This window comes from Cetorhinus maximus, chromosome 17 (genome assembly GCF_964194155.1).
Source record: "Cetorhinus maximus chromosome 17, sCetMax3.hap1.1, whole genome shotgun sequence".
Lineage (NCBI taxonomy): Eukaryota > Metazoa > Chordata > Chondrichthyes > Lamniformes > Cetorhinidae > Cetorhinus > Cetorhinus maximus.
This window is the reverse complement of record NC_135895.1, coordinates 44,514,912-44,535,991: the sequence shown is the minus strand read 5'-3', so window position 1 is coordinate 44,535,991 and position 21,080 is coordinate 44,514,912. Positions and strand designations below refer to the sequence as shown.

At 41.0% G+C, this 21,080-nt stretch overlaps 1 protein-coding gene across 3 annotated transcripts in view; it reads right to left on the bottom strand.

The window, feature by feature from the left end:
- eps15 (epidermal growth factor receptor pathway substrate 15) overlaps positions 1 to 21,080 on the bottom strand; it is a 177,650-nt gene that overhangs the window by 28,132 nt on the left and 128,438 nt on the right. For all 3 annotated transcript variants that reach the window (XM_078561141.1, XM_078561142.1, XM_078561143.1), the window contains 5 exons: positions 20,265 to 20,471; positions 15,949 to 16,038; positions 14,252 to 14,342; positions 4,268 to 4,312; positions 1,911 to 2,056 (listed from right to left, as the gene is read on the bottom strand). In XM_078561141.1, coding sequence (XP_078417267.1) covers positions 1,911 to 2,056; positions 4,268 to 4,312; positions 14,252 to 14,342; positions 15,949 to 16,038; positions 20,265 to 20,471 — 579 coding nt within the window. The remainder of the gene's footprint in view (positions 1 to 1,910; positions 2,057 to 4,267; positions 4,313 to 14,251; positions 14,343 to 15,948; positions 16,039 to 20,264; positions 20,472 to 21,080) is intronic.

Sequence of the window (21,080 nt, the reverse complement as noted above, 5' to 3'; positions counted from 1 at the left end):
CATATACAGAATGACAGAACTGTTACAGCGCAATAGGAGACCTTTTGGCCAGTCGTGTCTGTGCTGGTTCTCCGAGTGAGTAATTCACCTGGTGCCATTTTCCCAGTAACCCTGAACATTCTTCCTTTTTAAAAAAAAAATCCGATTTCCCCTGGAATGCTTCGATTGAACCTGCTCCTATCACACTATCAGGCAGCGCATTCCAGATCTAAAACACTCACCGAGTGGAAACATTTCTCCTCATGTTGCCATTGTTTCTTTTGCCAATTACCTTAAATCTGTGCGTTCTCGTTCTTTCCACCAGTGGGAACAGTTTCTCTCTATCTACTCTGTCCAGACCCATCATGATTCTGAATATCTTTATTTCATAAAGGAGGAAGAGATATCCTCCTCTTTGCCTTCTCTGAGGAAAACAGTCCCAACTTGTCCAATCTATATACATAACTAAAATACCTCAGCCCCAGAACCAATCTTGTGAATCTTTTCTATACTCTCTTTAATGCCTTCATATCTTTCCTAAAGTGTGAAATTATTCTATTAATTATTAGTTATTCCAAATTGTTTGGGGCGCAGATTGGACTAGCAGAATGTGGATTAAAACAACATTTTTGCTCTGCCCGGATTTTTCAAACAGACCAGAACTTTCATGAAATCAGAATTTAATCTCCCAAAGTACTCAACATAAAAACAGAACTGCTTTTGTCAGTTTAAACCTGAAATTCAAATATATAAATAGTATAATAATGTTTTGTTTATATTAGAAGAATTCACTTCAACAATGAACCTCTAAAAATAATTGACTTTACTGTGGAAATCTTGTATTTGTGGCTAAGCGGCATAGATGCGCTTTGAAGTAGATAGAAATGGGTTCAGGCCTAAAACTTTATGGAAGACAAGTTCCTATTCTCATTTGAAGTATCTGGAGAGGAATCTAGTGAAAACCAGAAACCTGCCTACATGGGGAAGTGGGGAGATCAAACACACATCATCCGTGCACCTCCAATAGGTGGTTACTAATCTTCCCACCCTCTCAGTTGGAATAAATGTACCATATAGCGGATTGGAAAACAAATAAGAAATATAATCTTAAAATATGCGTGGATAAAAGGTTAATATAATTATATATGTTGATTGAAGGCTTCTTTTTGCATTAATTGTTGCAAAACATTCTGAAGGTGTGCTGGGTATGATCCCTCAGGTCACAGAAGCTCTCTTAATACCTCACACAACTGATAATTCTTCAGCTGACAGTAGTTTATTTGATCATGGGAGGTATAAATCTGTTCCTGTCCTCACCTTACACCCAGACACTTGTCTTTATTAGTATGACTCACTGGATAGTTATCAGGGGCAGAAACTTTGGCTAATTTTGGTACCAAGGGCTTTAAGATCAATCACAGTACTTCATCCAATACTGAGGATACACCCTACAAATTCAGTACAGACTAAGGACTTAATTTTGGCTGCGTGTACATCAAATGATCCATTTTGGAACAATAGTTAAGCATAATGAACATTTTTGCAATATCTTGTACAGCACTGTGTAGAAATTCTTGTAGGATACATTAACATGGTCACTATCATTAATAATCTTCTACTTAACATTAGGAACTAATTTTTAAATAATTCTAGCCCTCTGCCTATATTTTAACCAACCACTAACAGGCATGCGAGAGACATGGGGTGACCTTTCCTCAGACTTAATTCCCTCTCCATGGAGCAGCTTCTGCCCTACAATTTTCCCAATGACATGGCCAAAGTTAGGAACTTGTGCACAAAGGCTACAAGATTAAAAATTTGAACTTTCGTAATTCTCCTGGCTGCCTACAGAATCATTGTTACATTAGGTACTTTATATTTAATAAAGCAAAATATGCACTATTGTGTACATAACTTATTTCCATACTTACTGATTCCACATTATTGTTGCATATTGTAGCACTGAATGGATCAGACTCAGTGGATGTAAATGGGTCACTTGAAGACTGTTGAAAGAAGTTATCAGAAGCATCTGCAAAAGGATCTGTGCCTTTAAAGGGATCTCCTCCAAAAGGATCTGCAATGATATTGTACAAATGACTGAGGAAAATATCTGAAAATCATAGAGCTGATGATTTCAATAAACCTCAGTTTAGTTGTTTCATAGACAAGAAATATTTACAGAAATACAGGACAAAATTACTCTGAACATAAGCGGCAAGTAATTGAGACTATCTGCTTCATAGCATAACTAAGAAAGCCTATCAAAAATGGGAGTCATTAGTACTTGATAGGTTGCATCCAAAAGAGTAAAAAAAAGCAGTAAACTGGTAGCAGATCTAAAATGTTAACTTTATGCACTTCAAAACAAGTTTATAAAATTTCTGATATCCTGGATATAAATATGATGTTGTACTAAACTATATAATTGAGTGCTTGGAGAAATGTCTTTGTGCACGGTTGCCTGTTGTGTACTGTGGCTTGCCATAGTCATGTGACCTCAGTCCTATGACCTCTGAGTCATTCTTTTGTGAGTAAAGGATTGAGACAGAAGCCATTTTACATACCACATGGAACACTGAGAATGGTTAGAGATTTTATCCTGGTCTGTCTTCAGCAACTAACCTTATGCTCTTAGGCTAAGAAGTGAGAAAAGTAAAGTCAGCCTTGGTTTCTGTTCCTGATCATGATCCAATGATACCCCACAACTTTGTTGGAAAATATCTGCTTTAGGACATTAGATATATATGATGTGACTTGGCTGCTACTGTCCCCTTGCCTCATACCGCACTCCCCTACACTGCGTCTGAAATGAGAAATGGCCTACTGAGTCACACACATGAAGATAGTCACTTTAATAGGGTTTAAGTAGATTATTGGCACTCATGGGACTACATGCCAAGGTAAATCAACATCTTCAGGACAGATTACAGTAAAATTCTATACTCTGTTTTGAGAACATGTTATTTATAGTTATGTTGCCCCACCCATTCAGAAAAGGAGATAAATGATTTTTTTTCAAAGAGACAGATGGAAAATTCATCAACATTTCCATTTATTCAAATTAGTTAAAAACTGGAGATCTCCCAAATGTACAACAGGTGGTGCAATATGCTGGAGTGAGTAAGATGCCAGTCTGCCCCAATTCTCCGCAAGTTTATGTTCCCAGCCAGTTTTAAATGTTGCTGAGGAGAATCCAGGTGCTTTAGGGAGGTAAGGAACAGTTAATGTTTGAATCACCCCTAGTTACAGAGTGACTTTCAGGATTTAATCTGTAATGGAGGGATTTGAAAATATATCAGTAAAAATGCATGTTTTAAAAATCAACAAAAAACTTGAGAGTGCAAAGTTGAATCCACAGACCGTTGTGTTCGAGTGAAGCAGTAACAATGGACAAGACATGAAGTAATTATCACTTTACTTGGCTGAATTCCTACCAGAATTCTAGCAGGAAAATCTGTGAAGATTAAGCTGATGATTCACAGGGTTGCAAATCCAACAAAGTTTCAATTTTAAAATCCTCATCTCACTTTCAAATAGTTCCATGCCCTTGCCCCTCTTAATCTCTGTAGCTCCTACAGCACTACAAGCCTTCAAGATCTCTGCATTCCTCCAATTCTGGCATCTTGAGCATTCCATTTTAATCGCTTCACCAATGGCGACATTGCTATCAGGTGTCTTGAATCTGAGCTTTGATATTCCCTCTCTAACTCTTTCAGATGCTTAAACTCTCTCTGCTCCTTTGAGATGCTCGCTAAAACCTCTCTCTTTGCCTAAGCTTTTGGTCACCTATCCTGATATCTCCTTCTGTGACTAAATGTCAAATCTTTTTTTTTTTGAAAACGCTCTTGTTAAGTGTCTAGGGAAGCTTTGCTATGTTAAATGTGCTACATAAATGCAAGTTGTTGATGTTTGTTGGGACGGGGGAAGCAGAAATAAAAGGAGCAACTCATAATTAGAATTTGTACTGCTGACATATTATCTGATTTCATGCTAAGAAAATTTAAATGTTACTTTACATATCTGAACTTCTGCCAACTGATGGCTGGACAAAAGGCTCAATGTCATTAAGTAGTAACATTACTCCTAACCCGATATGCTTGATGCTCCAAGCCTCTCGCCACAGCGGAAGGCCTCATGCTAAATTTTTTTCAAGGACTGCCATTCCCATATGTCTGCTTCCCACTACGACTAAAAAGTTGAGAGTTAAAATCAGCTTTGTACTAATGTAGGCAGAGCATGCTGAAACTGCTTTCAATTGACATGTACCACTGAATGCTCTTCTTACCTGCAATATCAACTTTTCCAAATGGATCATCTTTAAAGGGGTCACCTTCAAAAATAATTGAATAAAAGCATATTAAGAAAAAAACAAACACACTCATATATCAGTAAAGGATTAACAGAAATGATGCTGTTTTTTAAATTTACGGATGTGGGCGTCACTGGCTAGGCCAGCATTTATTCCCCAACTCTAGTTTCCCTTGAGAAGGTGGTGGTGAGCTGCCTTCTTGAACCAGTCCCTGTGGTGTAGGTACACCCACAGTGCTGTTAGGGAGGGAGTTCCAGGATTTTGACCCAGCGACAGTGAAGGAACGGCGATATATTTCCAAGTCAGGATGGTGAGTGACTTGGAGGGGAACTTCCAGGTGGTGGTGTTCCCATGTATCTGCTGCCCTTGTCCTTCTAGGTGGCAATGGTCATGGATTAGGAAGGTGCTGCCTAAGGAGCTTTGGTGAGGTTCTGCAGTGCATCTTCTGGATGGTACACACTGCTGCTGCTGTGCGTTGGTGGTGGAGGGAGTGAATGTTTGTGGAAGGGGTGCCAATCAATTGGGTTGCTTTGTCCTGGATGGTGTCAAGCTTCTTGAGTGTTGTTGTAGCTGTATTCATCCAGGCAAGTGGACAGTATTCCATCACACTCCTGACTTGTGCCTTATAGATGGTGGACAGGCTTTGGGGAGCCAATTTTGTTATGCAACACATTTCCTTGACTAAAGATTATATTAAAATAATACTCCAGTTAGAGCTGTACAATAATCTCATCTTGAATATTCAATTGTATTTACTTTTAAAAAATAATTAGCAGGGTGGAGTTCAGTGAACTTAACTCTGACATATTGTTGGCTGAAGTGCAGGTGAAGGTGTTACATGCCGGTGCAGGGATGGGCGGGTGGGGAGGGCATGAAAAGCACAGTGGAAAGAGGAAATGGTTGGGGAGAAAGGGAAGAAGGGGGAAAAGGATGAATGGAGGATTTGAAAAAGGAGGGAAGGGAGAAGGTTTGGGAAAGGAAATTATTGGGGGGAATGGAGAGGCAGTGCAAAAGTCAGGGAAAGGAGTGAAAGGATGGAGATAAGAAAAGAGGTCATGAATTTTGTATATGGGAGACTGAATTATTGTACATCCAAAAGCTGTGTACTTTTCTTGGGTTTCTAACTGATTTTGACATATGCGTTCAGCCCCAGCTCCAAACGGTTGTCTATTGCTGGTACCAAAATGATTGTTCTGGCAAATGCCATGGTTACAGAGGCTTTCCTCGATGTGCTAACTCAAGTGTAGGTGGTGCAAGCATTAGCAGTGTTGAAAGGCCTGGTCGATAGCTGAGCTCATCAGTATAGTGTACAATGTTCTCCGATCATGTGTCATTAAGAGATGATTGACAAGTATTATACTTTGGCCGGGATTTTCTGTGCCTGCGTTGTGTGTGTTTGGTGGCGAGCGGACAATATGGTGCAATCGGTTTCACGATGGCAAGAAACCAGTTTGCGATTGTCCACTCAGCCCGCCAATGGCGGGTCACATTACCCGCCATCAGACATCGGGAACCTCATTGTAATACATCAGCATATCATTAATAGGCCTGCCCGCTGGACTCATTCCCTGCACCCCTCCGCCCGCCAAATTGTCTGCCTGCATCGGCAGTTAAACATGCCGATGTGTTTCACAACAGCACATAAGCAACGTGCACCTGGCAGGCTGCACTTCACTCGGGACTTCAAGGTTTGTTGCCGAACTTGCTTCGGTCAGCACTCACAGTCATCAGCGCCAGACTTCACAGATAGCACCACATCACTTTTAGGGGGGCTCACGGGTAGGTCTCTACCTACCAGATCAGCCATATGATTTCAATGACAGCAGGGCTAGGGCTATGGCTTGCTTGGGGAAGGGGCAGAAGTGGCCTCAGGCAGGGGAAGAGGTTGCAGGACAAGAGCTGTACTGGGGAAAGAAGGTATCCCAGGGTGCGTGTGGGGGCACATGTTGATCTGTGCAAGTGGCCTCAAGATGGTGAGGGCTGAGGAAGCAGTCTACAGAGGAGATGAGGCCTGATGGACATGTGAGGGTGTGTGTGTGAGAATAGGTGGTGATGTCCCTTGAGCTGGCAGTGAGTGAGGTGCCAGTGAATGTGTGATGGGCTTGAGTGTGTGAGTTTAGATTGATGGGATTGTTGCCATACCCTGGCTGCACGGATGAGATCATTCATCCTCTATCTACATTGGATGGCCAACCTCTTCTGTGCAGCATTGGCACTGACCACTGCTGCCATCGCCTGCCATGCTAGATTGGTGATGCCACTGCCCATCCTACAGCCAGAGCGGGGGTAGAGGACATCACGGCGGGCCTCCATGGTGTCCAAATGGCACTCCAGTGATCGTCATTATACCTGGGGGCCACAGATTTTTTGCCTTTCGTGGACATCTAGTAGTAGTAGTCATGGGCTGGAAGCACTGAGATGTGTGCACGCGGCTGGACTTTAAATATGGTGCCTGGCGTGATGAAGCGGTGAGGTGATGGCATGGTGGGTGAAGAAGAGCCCGCCCACCATGGAAACAGCATGTTTTCCAGGAATTCATAAGTAATGTGGTGGGTTCGGGACGACACGGAGTAAAAACCCACCATCGTGGCCAGCGGGTAAAACGTCATGTTACCCGCCCGCTACTGCACTTAGTGCAAATCTGGGACGATTCCGCCCTTTGTGTCTTGAGAACATGACCTTACACTTTATTTCTAAACTGTGGGTAAATTGTTAAATCATGTCACCTGCATAAAACAGTGCATCATGAACATCCATGAAAAAGCTGCTTCATCCAAAAAATATGCTAATTATCACATTATATTAGAAATACATTCCATCGAGAGTATTTTAACCCCTTTGTTAACCTATTCCACCTATATTGTTTTTAATTTCTCAGCTCTCAATATCTTGCTGTGTCTCAGAACATACGAAGTAGGAGAAGTAGGCCATTCAGCCCTTTGACCCTCACTAAGATCAGGGCTGATTTGTTTGTGTTTCGAAATCCACATTCCCATCTACGCCCGATAACCTTTGCTTCCCTTGCCTAACAAGAATCCATCTACCTCTGCCTTAAAAATATTCAATGACCCCCTCCCCCACTACCTTCAGAGGCAGGGAGTTCCAAAGTCACACAACCCTCAGGGAGAAAATATTTCTCCTCGTCTCTGTCCTAAAAGGGCAAACCCAATTTGTTTTTATTATTCATTCACAGGATGTGGGCTTCGCTGGCTGGGCCAGCATTTATTGCCCATCCCTAGTTGCCCTTGAGAAGGTGGAGGTGAGCTGCCATCTTGAACCGCTAGAGTCCATGTGGTGTAGGTACACCAACAGTGCTGTTAGGAAGGGAGTTCCAGGACCCAGCAACAGTGAAGGAACGGCAATATATTTCCAAGTCAGGATGCTGAGTGGCTTGGAGGGGAACTTCCAGGCGGTGGTATTCCCATCTATCTGCTGCCCTTGTCCTTCTAGGTGGTAGTAGTTGTGGGCTTGAAAGGTGCTGTCTAAGAAGCCTTGGTGAATTCCTGCAGTACGTTGTATACACTGCTGCTACTGTGCGTCGGTGGTGGAGTGAGTGAATGTTTGCTGATGTGGTACCAATCAAGCAGACTGCTTTGTCCTGGACAGTTTCCAGCTTCTTCAGTGTTGTTGGAGCTGCATTCATCCAGGCAATTGGGGAGCATTCCATTACACTCCTGACTTGTGCCTTGCAGATGGTGGACAGGCTTTGGAGAGTCAGGTGAGGAGTTATTCATCGCACGATTCCTAGCCTCTGACCTGCTCTTGTAGCCACAGTATTTATATGGCTAGTTCAGTTCAGTTTCTGGTCAATGGTAACTCCCAGGATGTTGATAGTGGGGGATTCAGTGATGGTAATACCATTGAACATCAAGGGGCGATGATTGGATTCTCTCTTGTTGGAGATGGTCATTGCCTCACACTTGTGTGGTGCAAATGTTACTTGCCACTTGTCAGCCCAAGCCTGGATATTGTCCAGGTCTTGCTGCATTTGGGCATGAACTGCTTCAGTAGCTGAGGAGTTGCAAATGGTGCTGAACCTTGCTGATGATCGCACAAACAACCCCACTTCTGACTTTATGAAGGAAGAAAGGTCATTGATGAAGCAGTTGAAGATGGTTAGCCCTAGGACGCTACCCTGAGGAACTCCTGCAGTGATGTCCTGGAATTGAGATGATTGACCTCCAACAACCACAGCCATCTTCCTTTATGCTAGGTATGACTCCAACAGCAGAGAGTTTTTCCCGTGTTTCCCATTGACTCCAGTTTTGCTAGGGCTCCTTGTTGCCACACGGTCAAATGCTGCCTTGATGTCAAGGGCAGACACTCTCACCTCACATTGGGAGTTCAGCTCTTTTGTCCATGCTTGAACCAAGGCTGTAACGAGGTCAGGAGCTGAATGGCCCTGGCAGAACTCAAACTGGGCATCAGTGAGTAGGTTATTGCTGAGCAAGTGCCGCTTGATAGCATTGTTGATGACCCCTTCATTACTTTACTGATGATGGAGAGTAGACTGATAGGGCGGTAATTGGCTGGGTTGGATCTGTCCTTCTTTTTGTGTACAGGACATACCTGGGCAATTTTCCACATAGCCAGGTAGATGCCAGTGTTATAGCTGTACTGGAACAGCTTGGCTAGGAGCGCGGCAAGTTCTGAAGCACCAGGTTTCAGTACTATTGCCGGAATGTTGTCAGCACCCACAGCCTTTGCAGTATCCAGTGCATTCAGCCGTTTCTTGATATCACATGGAGTGAACCGAATTGGCTGAAGACTGGCATTTGTGATGCTGGGGACCTCCGGAGGAGGCCAAGATGGATCATCCACTTGGCACTTCTGGCTGAAGATTGTTGCGAATGCTTCAGACTTATCTTTTGCATTGCTGTGCTGGGCTCCTCCATCATTGAGGATGGGGATATTTGTAGAGCCACCTCCTCCACTGAGTTGTTTAATTGTCCACCACCATTCATGATTGGATGTGGCAGGACTGCAGGGCTTAGATCTGATCCGTTGGCTGTGGCATCACTTAGCTCTGTCTATCACTTGCTGCTTATGCTGTTTGGCACACAAGAAGTCCTGTTTTATAGCTTCACTGGGTTGACACCTCGTTTTTAGGTATGCCTGGTGCTGCTCCTGGCATGCCCTCCTGCACTCTTCATTGAACGAGGGTTGATCTGCTGGCTTGATGGTAATGGTAGAGTAGGGGATATGCCAGGCCATGAGGTTACAGATTGTATTCGAGTACAAATCTGCTGCTGCTGATGGCCCATAGCACCTCATGGATGCCCAGTCTTGAGTTGCTAGATCTGTTCGAAATCTATCCCATTTAGCACGGTGGTAGTGCCACACAACACAATGGAGGGTATCCTCAATGTGAAGGCGGGACTTCGTCTCCACAATGATTGTGCGGTGGTCACTCCTACCTATACTGTCATGGACAAATACATCTATGCCAGGCAGGTTGGTGAGGATGAGGTCAAGTATGTTTTTCCCTCTTGTTGGTTCCCTCACCACCTGCCGCAGACCCAGTCTAGCAGCTATGTCATTTAGAATTCAGTCAGCTCAGTCAGTATTGGTGCTATCGAGCCACTCTTGGTGATGGACATTCAAGTCCCCCACCCAGAAAACATTCTGCGCCCTATCAATCTAGTATCAATCTGGTAAACCCCTCTGAACCGCCTCCAACACATTTACCAACACTCACTTCACTTACTCTTTCTCTTTCTAAATACCCATAGAAACTCTTGCTATCCATTTTTACATTTCTAGCTAGCTTCTTCTCATACTCTTAATTCTTACTCCTGATTAACCTTTTAGTCATTTTCTGCCATTCTTTATATTCTGACCAATCATCTGACCTGCCGCTCATTTTTGCACAGTTATATGCTTTTCCCCTAAGTTTGATGCTTTCCTTAACTTCTTTAGTTAACCACGGATCGTGGGACCTCCCTTTAGAATTTTTCTTTGTAGTAAGAATATACTTATTCTGAGTATTTTGAAATATTCCCCTAAATGTCTGCCACTGCTTCTCTATTGATCTATCCCCCAGCCTAGTATCCCAGTTCACTTTGGCTAGCTCAGATTTCATGCCCACATAGTTGCCCTTATCTAAGTTTAAAATACTAGTCTAAGACCCACTCTTCTCCCTTTCAAACTAGATGTAAGATTCAATCGTATTATGGTTGCTGCTACCGAGGGGTGCCTTTACCCGAAGGTCATTAATTAATCTTGTCACATTATACAATACCAAGTCTAATATAGCCTGCTCTCTGGTTGGTTCCAAAATATGCTGCTCAAAGAAAATATCTCAAAAGCATTTTATGAACTCCTCATCCAGACTACTACTGTCAATCTGATTTTTCCAGTTTACATGTAGATTAAAATCAACCATCATTATTGCTGTCTCTTTATCACAAGCACCCAATATTTTTTCTTGTATACTTTGTCCTACATTGTGGTTACTGTTAGGGGGCCTGTCGACCACTCCCACTAGTGACTTCTTTCCCTACTATTCCTCATCTCCACCCAAATCGATTCTACATCCTGATGATCTGAACTAAGGTCACCTCTAACTATTGCACAAATGCCATCCTTGATCAACAGTGCTACCCCTCCACCTTTACCCAGCTTCCTATTCTTCTTGAATGTCATATACCTCTCAATATTCAGGACCCAATCTTTGTCATCCTGTAGCCATGTCTATGTAATGGCTATCAGATCATATTTATCTACTTCAATGTGCGCTATCAATTAATTTACTTTGTTATGAATGCTATGCACATTCAGATACAGAGCCTTTAGTTTTGTCTTTTTGCTATCTTTGTAACATCTATTCTTGACTACTGGGGTATTCTTAGGCTCTATCTCTCTGCCCCTTCTTTCTATTCTATGACCTTTATTTCCCTTATTACTATTACGGTCTCCTGTCTTAAACCTACCCCTTGATTTGCCACAACTACCCAAGCTTGATCACTCACCCTCCCCACCCCCCCTGTTTAGTTTAAAGACCTCTCTAATTCCCTAGTTATGCAATTTGCAAGAACACTTGTCCCAGCACAATTCAGATGTAGATCGTCCCAACGGTACAGCCCCCACTTTCCCCAGTACTGGTGCCAGTGCCTCACAAACTGGAACCCACTTCCCCTACACCAGTCTTTGAGCCATGCATTCATCTAACCTTAATTGCCCTCTGCTAATTTGCACATGGCTCATATAATAATCCAGAGGTTATTACCTTTGAGGTTCTACTTCTTAATTTGATACCTAGCTTCTCATACTGACTATGCAGAACCTCCTTAGATAAAAGCAAAAAACTGCGGATGCTGGAAATCCAAAACAAAAATAAAAATACCTGGAAAAACTCAGCAGGTCTGGCAGCATCTGCGGAGAGGAATACAGTTAACGTTTCGAGTCCGTATGACTCTTCAACAGAACTAAGTAAAAATAGCCTCCTTCCTTGTTCTGCCTCTGTTGTTGGTACCTACATGGACCACAACAACTGGGTCCTCCCCCTCCCACTGCAAGTTCCTCTCCAGCCCTGAGCAGATGTCCTGGACCCTGGCACCAGGCAGGCAACACAGCCTTCTGGACTCTCGCTCTCTGCAGAGAACAGTGTCAATTCCCCTCACTATACCATCCCCTACTACCACTATATCCCTGTTTGCTTACCCCACTCATCAGACCGCGCTTTTGTCCACACAGCTTGTGAGCACCTCAAACCTATTTGACAATTGCAAAGTCTGAGGCTCCTCCACTACTGTCTATTCGGTCCCATTACCTGCCTCACTCACGGTCACATCCTCCTTTCCCTCACTGCTGTCCAAAACAGACGACCCTATTCTAAGAGGCGTGATCATCTTCTGGAACAAAGTGTCCAGGTATTTCTCCCCCTCCCTTATGTTGCGCAGTGTCTGCAGTTCGGCTTCCAGATCAATAATCCTGATCCTGGATTCCTTTAGCTGCTTACATTTTCTGCAGATGTGTTTGTCCTGCGTCATCTTGGTGTCCAAACCCCCAACATTCCACAGCTGCAACATAACACCTGTCCTGCCATTGTTACTTATATTATTTAGTTAATTTAATTACTCACATAATTAATTTGGAATAATCCCTATGTATACCACAACTCTTTCTCCCATGCACCGAATTCCCACATGAACCTAATTTTCTACTCAGTCTCCATTTCACTCCAACATCGTCGTGTCTTCTTGTGCGCCCCTTACTGATCATGTGGTTTGAAAAGCCTGTCTCTCTTATAGATCCTCTGATGAGTCACTAGCTAATTTAGCTTCCTGCTACAGTAATTAACATCACTTGAACCAACTGCTTTCAGGTGATTGACAGATAACTAGCACTCCAGTCAGTTCTCTACTTAAGCTGATCTAATTTACTTTAAGGTTAGTTCTATATCAGATCTTGATTCCTAATCTATAGTTAAAACTTGAAAAAGACTTAGCAGAACTAAACACGTGAACCTAATTCGCTACTCTCTCAGTCTCACTCCAGCGTCATCGTTTGTCTCCTTGCGCGCTGCTTACTGATCACGCGGTTTGAAAAGCCTGTCTCTTTTATAGACCCTCTGATGGGTCACTAGCTAGTTTAGCTTCCTGCCATTTTATTAACTTACAAGGACAGGAGAAAGTCCAAAACGTTGCAATGCACTGCTACACATCGAGACTGATGCATTCAAGGAGTTAATTGGCTTGACTGACTGATGGTTCAGCCTCTTCATTCAGGCAAAATACCCAAGTACAGTGTAAAACATAACATAAGCTTATGTTGATGTTATATTTCAGAATATCTGAAAAAAAGCTGGGAAATTTCTTTATGATTTCCAGCACACAATAGGAAACTTTATGTGTAAGATACAAGTTTTTTTTCCTCAAAATATTTTTGTTATAAATTTTATAAGTCAGTTTTATAGGGATGAAGCTGTGTTCTCGAAGCACACAGATACAATTTTTTCTGGTATTTGTTTATTTAGATGGTGGTACTTTCTCCATCTGATAATTGAACAAATCATCAATCAAATCAAAATTTCCATTTAATTAAACGTCTCATACACATCACATTCATTACACTTTAAATGATTATATTATTTTGATGCTATGAAAATGTCTTGTGTAATCAATCAATTAAAAATCTTGTGTAGTGAATTAATTACGCAGATTTTCTCATAGCATCAAAATAATATGATAATCATTTAAAGTGGAATTAATGTGATATATCTGAGAATAATCTGTGTTTGGCAATATGAAGGCTACAGTTCTATTTTCAGGCCAGGTATCAACATAATAGCAGCAATATATGTTGAAAGCCAATTCCTGAATGTACTAAAGCCAAGAAGTGCAAGATCCATTATTTGAGCCTCCCAATGAACTGAGTATAACTGGATAATTTACAAACTTAGTATTGAGTCTTCTCAGGTTAAAATAAAGTGAACAGCCTCAGATAACATTATAAAAATAACTACTGGAGAACCAGAGCTCTGCATACACCCGCAGCCTTTCACCTGGCAGAGTATAGGGCACAGCTCACAGCATATATTGTATCATGCACTTCAGACCCTAAAGTTACTGGTCTCAGACTAATAATAGGAAGAACAAACTTGGAGTTATATATTGGCTTACATGACTTTAGGATGTCCACAAGCACTTTTCAGCCAATGAGCTGATGTAGTGTAACTGTAACCCAAGCCAACAAAAAACAGGATTATTGCCCATCTTAAATCTCAATTAATTTAGGAATGTGTGGATTTTAAAGTCAGTCTGAGAAGTTTTAGTTTCCCACACTTTTTCTTACAAAATCTAATTTGACCTCTGCTTATGAAAATAGGACAGATACACTGATAAATCTAATCTAAAATTATTGAATATCTATTCATATGACCCTTTTTTGAAACTGTGTGAAGAGGATAATAGGTTTCAAAACTCAAAAGGAAAACAAAATATAAAAACTTGAACTCACTTCCAGTGAAAGGATCTGTCTGAAAGAAATCCAGGTTTGGGTCTGGAATAGTGTTAGAATATTCAGTAGCTTTCAGATCAAAAGGGTCTTCCTGCAAGAATTAAAAATAAGTATTCATGCATAAATGTACATACTAATTAATTTTGGCCTGGATTTTGTAGTCAGCAACACAGCAATGACACTTATTGCTGACCTCGGAGAAAGCTGTCCACATAGATTATGTGATCTACATAGTATGGATCCCCCCTTTCCCAGCATCTTTTGAATCTGGCTTTAAGTCAAGGGGATCTCTAGGCGTCCAACAAAATTGATGTCATCAAGCAGGGTAAGCAGCCAATCACAATGAAGTATTCTTACAGATAGCAAATCAGGAAGTAAAATGCAATGAACTTTCATTTTTAATTAGACTTTTACAGAGCTAAGTAAATGATTGGGACATGCACATGGGATTATGGTGGAAGCTAAAATAGCCAACTTTAAAGAAAAAATGAATTTATTTTTATCGTAATGGAGAAATTTAACATTGCACAAATATAAAATTAGTTTTTCAGGGACAGTGTTCAGCAGTAATTATAAACTTAATACACCATTAAAAATGTAGTTATACTTCAGTCAACAAGGTATAACTTTTACAGCAAGACTAATAGTGTAAAAGGAAAATACTGCTGCTGCTGGAAATTTGAACTAAAAACAGAAAATGCTGGAAAAACTCAGCAGGTCTGGCAGCATCTGTGGAGAGAGAAACAGAGTTACGTTTCTAGTCTGTATGACTTCTTCAGAGTCATCAAGTCAATGGACTAAAAACGTTAACTCTGTTTCTTTCTCCACAGATGCTGTCAGACCTGCTGAGTTTTTCCAGCATTTTCTGTTTTTATAGCGTAAAAGGACAAGTTTTTGTCAGTTCATTGATTTCTGCTTGATTGCAGTCTGGGGGAACTTTCAACAGTGCACTTATGGTGAACCTCTGAGTCACTGATAGCAACTTCTGGATTTTTGCATTCGACTATCATGTGTGCACTGAAGAAGTTGCAGTCAGTTTTAAAGGAGTAATGGTGCTGAATGCTTACACTTTCACCATCATGCCAACTGCAAAATCCAGGCCATTAGAGCACTTGCTTCCCTTCAACTTGTATCACAATCATCAAAAATCCTAGCTAGCTACATTCGATATCCAGAACGAATTGATAATAATCAAATTCTACCTTAAGAAGCAACAAGTGTTATTTAATCAATGAAAATTCTTCAAGCTTACTTCAAACCTAAAATGTATTAGAAATATTACAGCTGAGAAATATTCAATTTTGCAGAAGAATAATCAACTGCCCAAGACAATTTCAATGACAATTCAATATATTTTCTGATAATTAAAAACCTACGCAGTGCATCGCCGCATAACACTGACAACTAAGATGCGGTTTGAATCTCAACTGCAAGATCACTTTCAAATTTAACCAATTTTAGCACAACCACAAGATGGTGCACTTTGTAGCAATGGAATATTTCAAATGAATGTGAGGACCTGAAGGGGGAGAAAGGAAAGGAAAAAAACAGACAACATCAATACTGCAGATCAAAACTGCATTTCCTATTCAAGGCAGAAATCAAGCCTGCAGACATCCACCCACCCACCTTTCCATTTTATTTAATTTAAACAACAGTACAGTTTTGTGCAAGAAAATGCAAATTGCCAAACCTACCTTTTCTGCAAGACTTGGTTGTTGAATTTCAGCCTGTTCTGTCTTCATCTCTACAGTGTTTGGGATAGATTCATCAATGCTTTTGTTGACCTAGAAAAACATTTTTTGACAAATATATTGTTGAAAGCTGAAATAGTCATCAATTAAAATAAATGGGTTCATTTTCTATTAAAATAGAAACTATTATACAAAAATGTTAAGGGTTCATCACCAAAAGTAATTTCTAACTTTCTATTGCCCAGAAGAGAGAGAGAGAATGGGAATAATACAAATAGATAAAACAGACAAAACACAAACAACTCATTGCAAAAATCAAAATGAAGCTGTATCATTTCCCTGATTTCCTGAGTCATACATTTAATTGAAAAAAAACTGAACGTGCATTTATATAGTATAGTCTGGCAGAAATACCCTAAAAGTGCTGCACACATAATCAACTGCACTGAAGTGTAGTTGATTGGGCATTGGAGGTCATACCTACATTTAATAACGCCATCTTCAGTACTTTCTGGCAGTAACAAAATGCATATCCTAAATTAATTTTAAATTGCAAAACTAATGCAGATTAACAAGGTTGTAGAAAATGCAAATAAGCTACTGGGGTTGATTCCTAGAGAAATACAATTGGAAAGCAGTGAAGTTATGTTAAACTTATAAACTATGTTGGCTAGACCACACTTAAAAGAGTACTGTGCATATTACAGAAAGGATACAGAGATACTGGAAAAGCTGCAAAATTTTCAAGTATGATACCAGAACCGAGAGATGGTGATGATCAGGAAATACTGAATTGGCTGGGGCTCTTTTCTTCAGAAATGAAAAGGCTGAAGGGTGACCTAACAAAGATCTTTAAAATAATGAAGGGGTCTGATAGGATAGACAAAGATATTTCTGCATGGGGGAATCCAAAAATAGGGGTCATAAAAATACAGTAGTTACTAATAAATCCAATAAAGGTTTCGATGGAGTTCAGCATTCAGGCTCCACTATGTTAGGTCAAATGTTCACTCAAGGTTTTTGTTATATATCATCATTCATGGTAAGAAATGGGGCTGAATTCAATGTCTAAATCATGATACCATCAAAGTCAGAATTTCATCTTTATAATTTCTGGTTTTTTTCCTGAACAAATTTAAGCATTTGGGTCCAGTATGATTTTATTGAAGATTTGGTCAAACATGTATATATATCCTATTAGTTTCAACAAATCATCTGCAGTCTTTGATATGAATCCTGAAAACACATACCAGGCCGCATGTTTTTGTGATTCCCCTCTTTGTCCTTCCTCTCCTCTCATCTTTCTGGAGAGTTACATTATCACCAAATCATGACTGGATGTAGCACCTGCCAATTTGAGCGGGTTAGTGTATGGCTACAATGGATTGGATGTTTGGCCAACCAGGTTTTTAAAAAAGTCAATGGATCTTTTCCCTATCCCAGCTGCCACAACAGGCTGACTGAGAGTAATGGTGATAGCACTGTCATTGGAGGGAGATGGAGAGTTGGGGCAATGACATTTTTATGATGATCAATTTCTCTTTTAGACAGGGCTTGTGGAACATTTGTTTCTTAGTCTTGCACACAGTATTGGAAAATTGGAAACAGTTCTACAGTTTCTAGAATAATAAAGTTTGTGCAGGATTAGGTTCCTTGACCCAAATGCTGCCTCTGTTCGTAAGAAAGCAAGACAAATTAATCAAATTGACCACCACACCCCAGCATTATTTTGTGTAACAGGTGTAGATCATAGGCCAACTACTTGTACTCTTGAACTCTTTCTTTCAAAATTAAATAGCACTAATTTTCCACTCCCATTTTTGGTGCCTATTTTAAGTTCCTTGATCCAAACAGCAATGATAAGGAGAGCAACATAACTAGAGAAACGGACTTTGACTGATTGTAACTGGCAGCCAGAGAGATCAAGGTTAAACTCTCAATTTCTCCCTCCCATCCCTCCTTGTTGTGAAGTATTCAGCCTTCAACTAAAATTTCTCTTGGTGACTTTGCTTAAAAACTCGAATTCAACATGTGATAATTGAGGATAGGCATTCACATCCTTGAACTCATATTCCAATTATTTGATATACCAACGTTCTACACATCAGGATCAGCAACCTGTGACTGTGACAGAGTGAATGCCCTTGACATCAAGACAGCATTTGACCAAGTGTGGCATCGAGGACCTCTAGCAAAATTGAGCTCAATGGGAATTCGGGGGAAAATTCTCCACTGGTTGGAGTCATACCTAGCACAAAGTAAGATGGTCGTAGTTATTGGAGACAATCATCTCAGTCCCAGGAAATCACTGCAGCAGGTTGTCAGAGTAGAGATCTAGGCCCAACCATCTTTTCAGTTGCTTCATCAATGGCCTTCCCTCCATCAATAAGGTCAGAATTGGGGCTGTTTGCTGATAATTGGACCATGTTCAGTATCATTCACGACTCCTCAGAAACTGAAACAGTTTGTGTCCATATGCAGCAAGACTTGGTCAATGTTCAGGCTTGGGCTGTTAGATGGCAAACAACATTTGCACCACACAAGTGTCAGGCAATGACTATCTCCAACAATAGAGAATCTAACCATCTCCCCATGACTTTCAACAGCATTACCATCACTGAAACCACCACTACCAGCATCCTGGGGGTTACTATTGACCAGAAACTTAACTGGGCTAGCCATATACATAATTTAGCTATAAGAGCAGGTAAGAGGTTGGGAATTCTGCAGTGACTAACTCACCTCCTTACTCCCAAAACCTGCCCACCATCTACAAAGCACAAGTCAGGAATGCAATGAGATATTCTCCACTTGTCTAGATGAATGTGACTCCAATAATACTCCAGAAGCTCAACAACATCCTGGACAAAGCAGCCTGCTTAATCGGAACCCTATCCACCACTTTAAACACTCACTCCCTCCGACACCGATGTACAGTGGCAGCAGTTTGTGTCATACACAAGGTGCACTGCAGCAACTCACAAAGATTGGCCGAGTAGTGGATAGTGCAGAGGATAGCCATAATCTCCAAAACAATATAGATGGGTTGGTGGAGTGGGCAGTAAAGTGGCAGATGGATTTTAACATAGAGAAGTGTGAGGTCATACATTTAGGGAGGTCAAACAGTTACAGGGATTACACAATAAATGGGAATATACTAAGAGGGGTAGATGAAGTGAGAGATCTTGGCATACAAGTACACAGGCCCCTGAAGGCAGCAGTTCAAGTAGACAAGGTTGTAAAGAAGGCATATGGAATGCTCTCCTTCATTGGCAGAGGTATAGAATAGAAAAGTAAGGATATAATGTTGGAATTGTATAAAACACTGGTGAGGCCACAACTGTAGTATTGTGTGCAGTTCTGGTCACCACATTACAGGAAGGATGTAATAGCTCTGGAGAGAGTGGAGAGGAGGTTTACAAGAATATTGCCAGGGTTAGAAAAGTGTAGCTACGAGGAGAGATTGGATAGGTTGGGGTTATTTTCCTTAGAGCAAAGAAGGCTGAGAGGTGACTTGATTGAGGTGTTCAAAATTATGAGGGAATAGAGAGAGTGTACAGGATAAAATTGTTTCCCTTGGTGGAGAATTTTAGAACCAGAGGACATAGATTCAAGATAAGTGGCAGAAGGTGTAGGGAGGACATGAGGAAGAACTTTTTTACACAGTGGGTAGTGGGTGTCTGGAATTCGCTGCCCAAGTTGGTGGTAGAGGCAGAAACTCTAAACTCTTTTAAAAAGTACCTGGATCTGCACCTGAAGTGCTGTAAGCTGCAGGGCTATGGGCCGGGTGCAGGAAGGTGGGATTAGAAAGGGCACCTGGGTGTCCTTGAGCTGGCATGGACAAGATGGGCCGAACGGCTTCTTTCTGTGCTGTAACTTTCTATGGTTCTATGACTCCTTCAACAGCACCTTCCAAACCCTGACTTCTACCATCTAGAAGGACAAGGGCAGCAGAAGAAAGGGAACACCACCACCTGCAAGTTCCCCTCTCCAAGCCACACACCATCCTGACTTGGAACTACATCACAGTTCCTTCACTGTTGCTGGGTCAACATTTTGGAATTCCCTTCCTAACAGCACTGTGGGTGTACCTACACCAGATGACTGCAGCGATTCAAGAAAGTTGTTCCCCACTGCCTTCTCAAGGGCAATCAAGGGGTGAGTAACAAATGCTGGCCTAGCCAGCAATGCTCACATCCCATGAAAGAATCAAAAAAAGTAATCGGTTAGAGCAGATAAAAGATTGACAGTACAAATTTTACATTTAGAATCAAAATGATTTTAAATACTTGAAATCATTAGTATTTGCAATGTCTTACCACAGTCTCAGTGATAATTGATTCCTTCTCCAGTGGGCTTTGCCTCTCAGTATTTTCCTTGTGGTCAGTAGACTCAGTGACACTGTTGTTGAGCTCATACTGCTCAACACCACCATTGACAAGGGCAGGTTGCACAAGACTCCGCCAACTCAGTTGATTGTTGAAGCTTTCCTTAGATTCTTGTAGCTCAGACAGCTTGGATTTTGCCTTTGAATAAAAAACTCAAGCAATCACATGACATGTCTAAGATACAAATGCCAGACAATCTGAGGCACTCAAATTCAAACTTTAAAAAGTATCTAAAGTGCAGTACGCATGATATGGAGCCACGGGCATGAAGTATATATCATTTTATGTATGCAATAGAGACACATTATTTTTTAGGAAATACCAGTATTATCAAATCATAATGGAAATTGTGTACAGCTCAAGTAAATTATCTAGATCTTGACAATTTATACAAACATCTGGATACCATTCCCAGCTGTTTTTGACCAAGAGTCACTGAACAAATTAAATAATACTGAATCCAAGAAATAAGTTGTCCATTTTCTGATCGGCAAGCAGCTTTAAAAAGTAGGTAAGTACACACATGACCATTAAATTATTTACACTACAAAGAAATTCTTTTGTGGCGAGCTTTAAATGTAAACTTTCTTTCTATTTAGCTGAACAGATTGTTGTACATACTCAAGCCACAAGGAAAAGGAAACAGGTTTTTATACAGATGGTTTTCAAAACTGCAAAGCCAGAAACAGCATGATTTTAAATAGCAACTAAATCAAAATTTGTTGAAGAAAGTATAAAATGCAAACT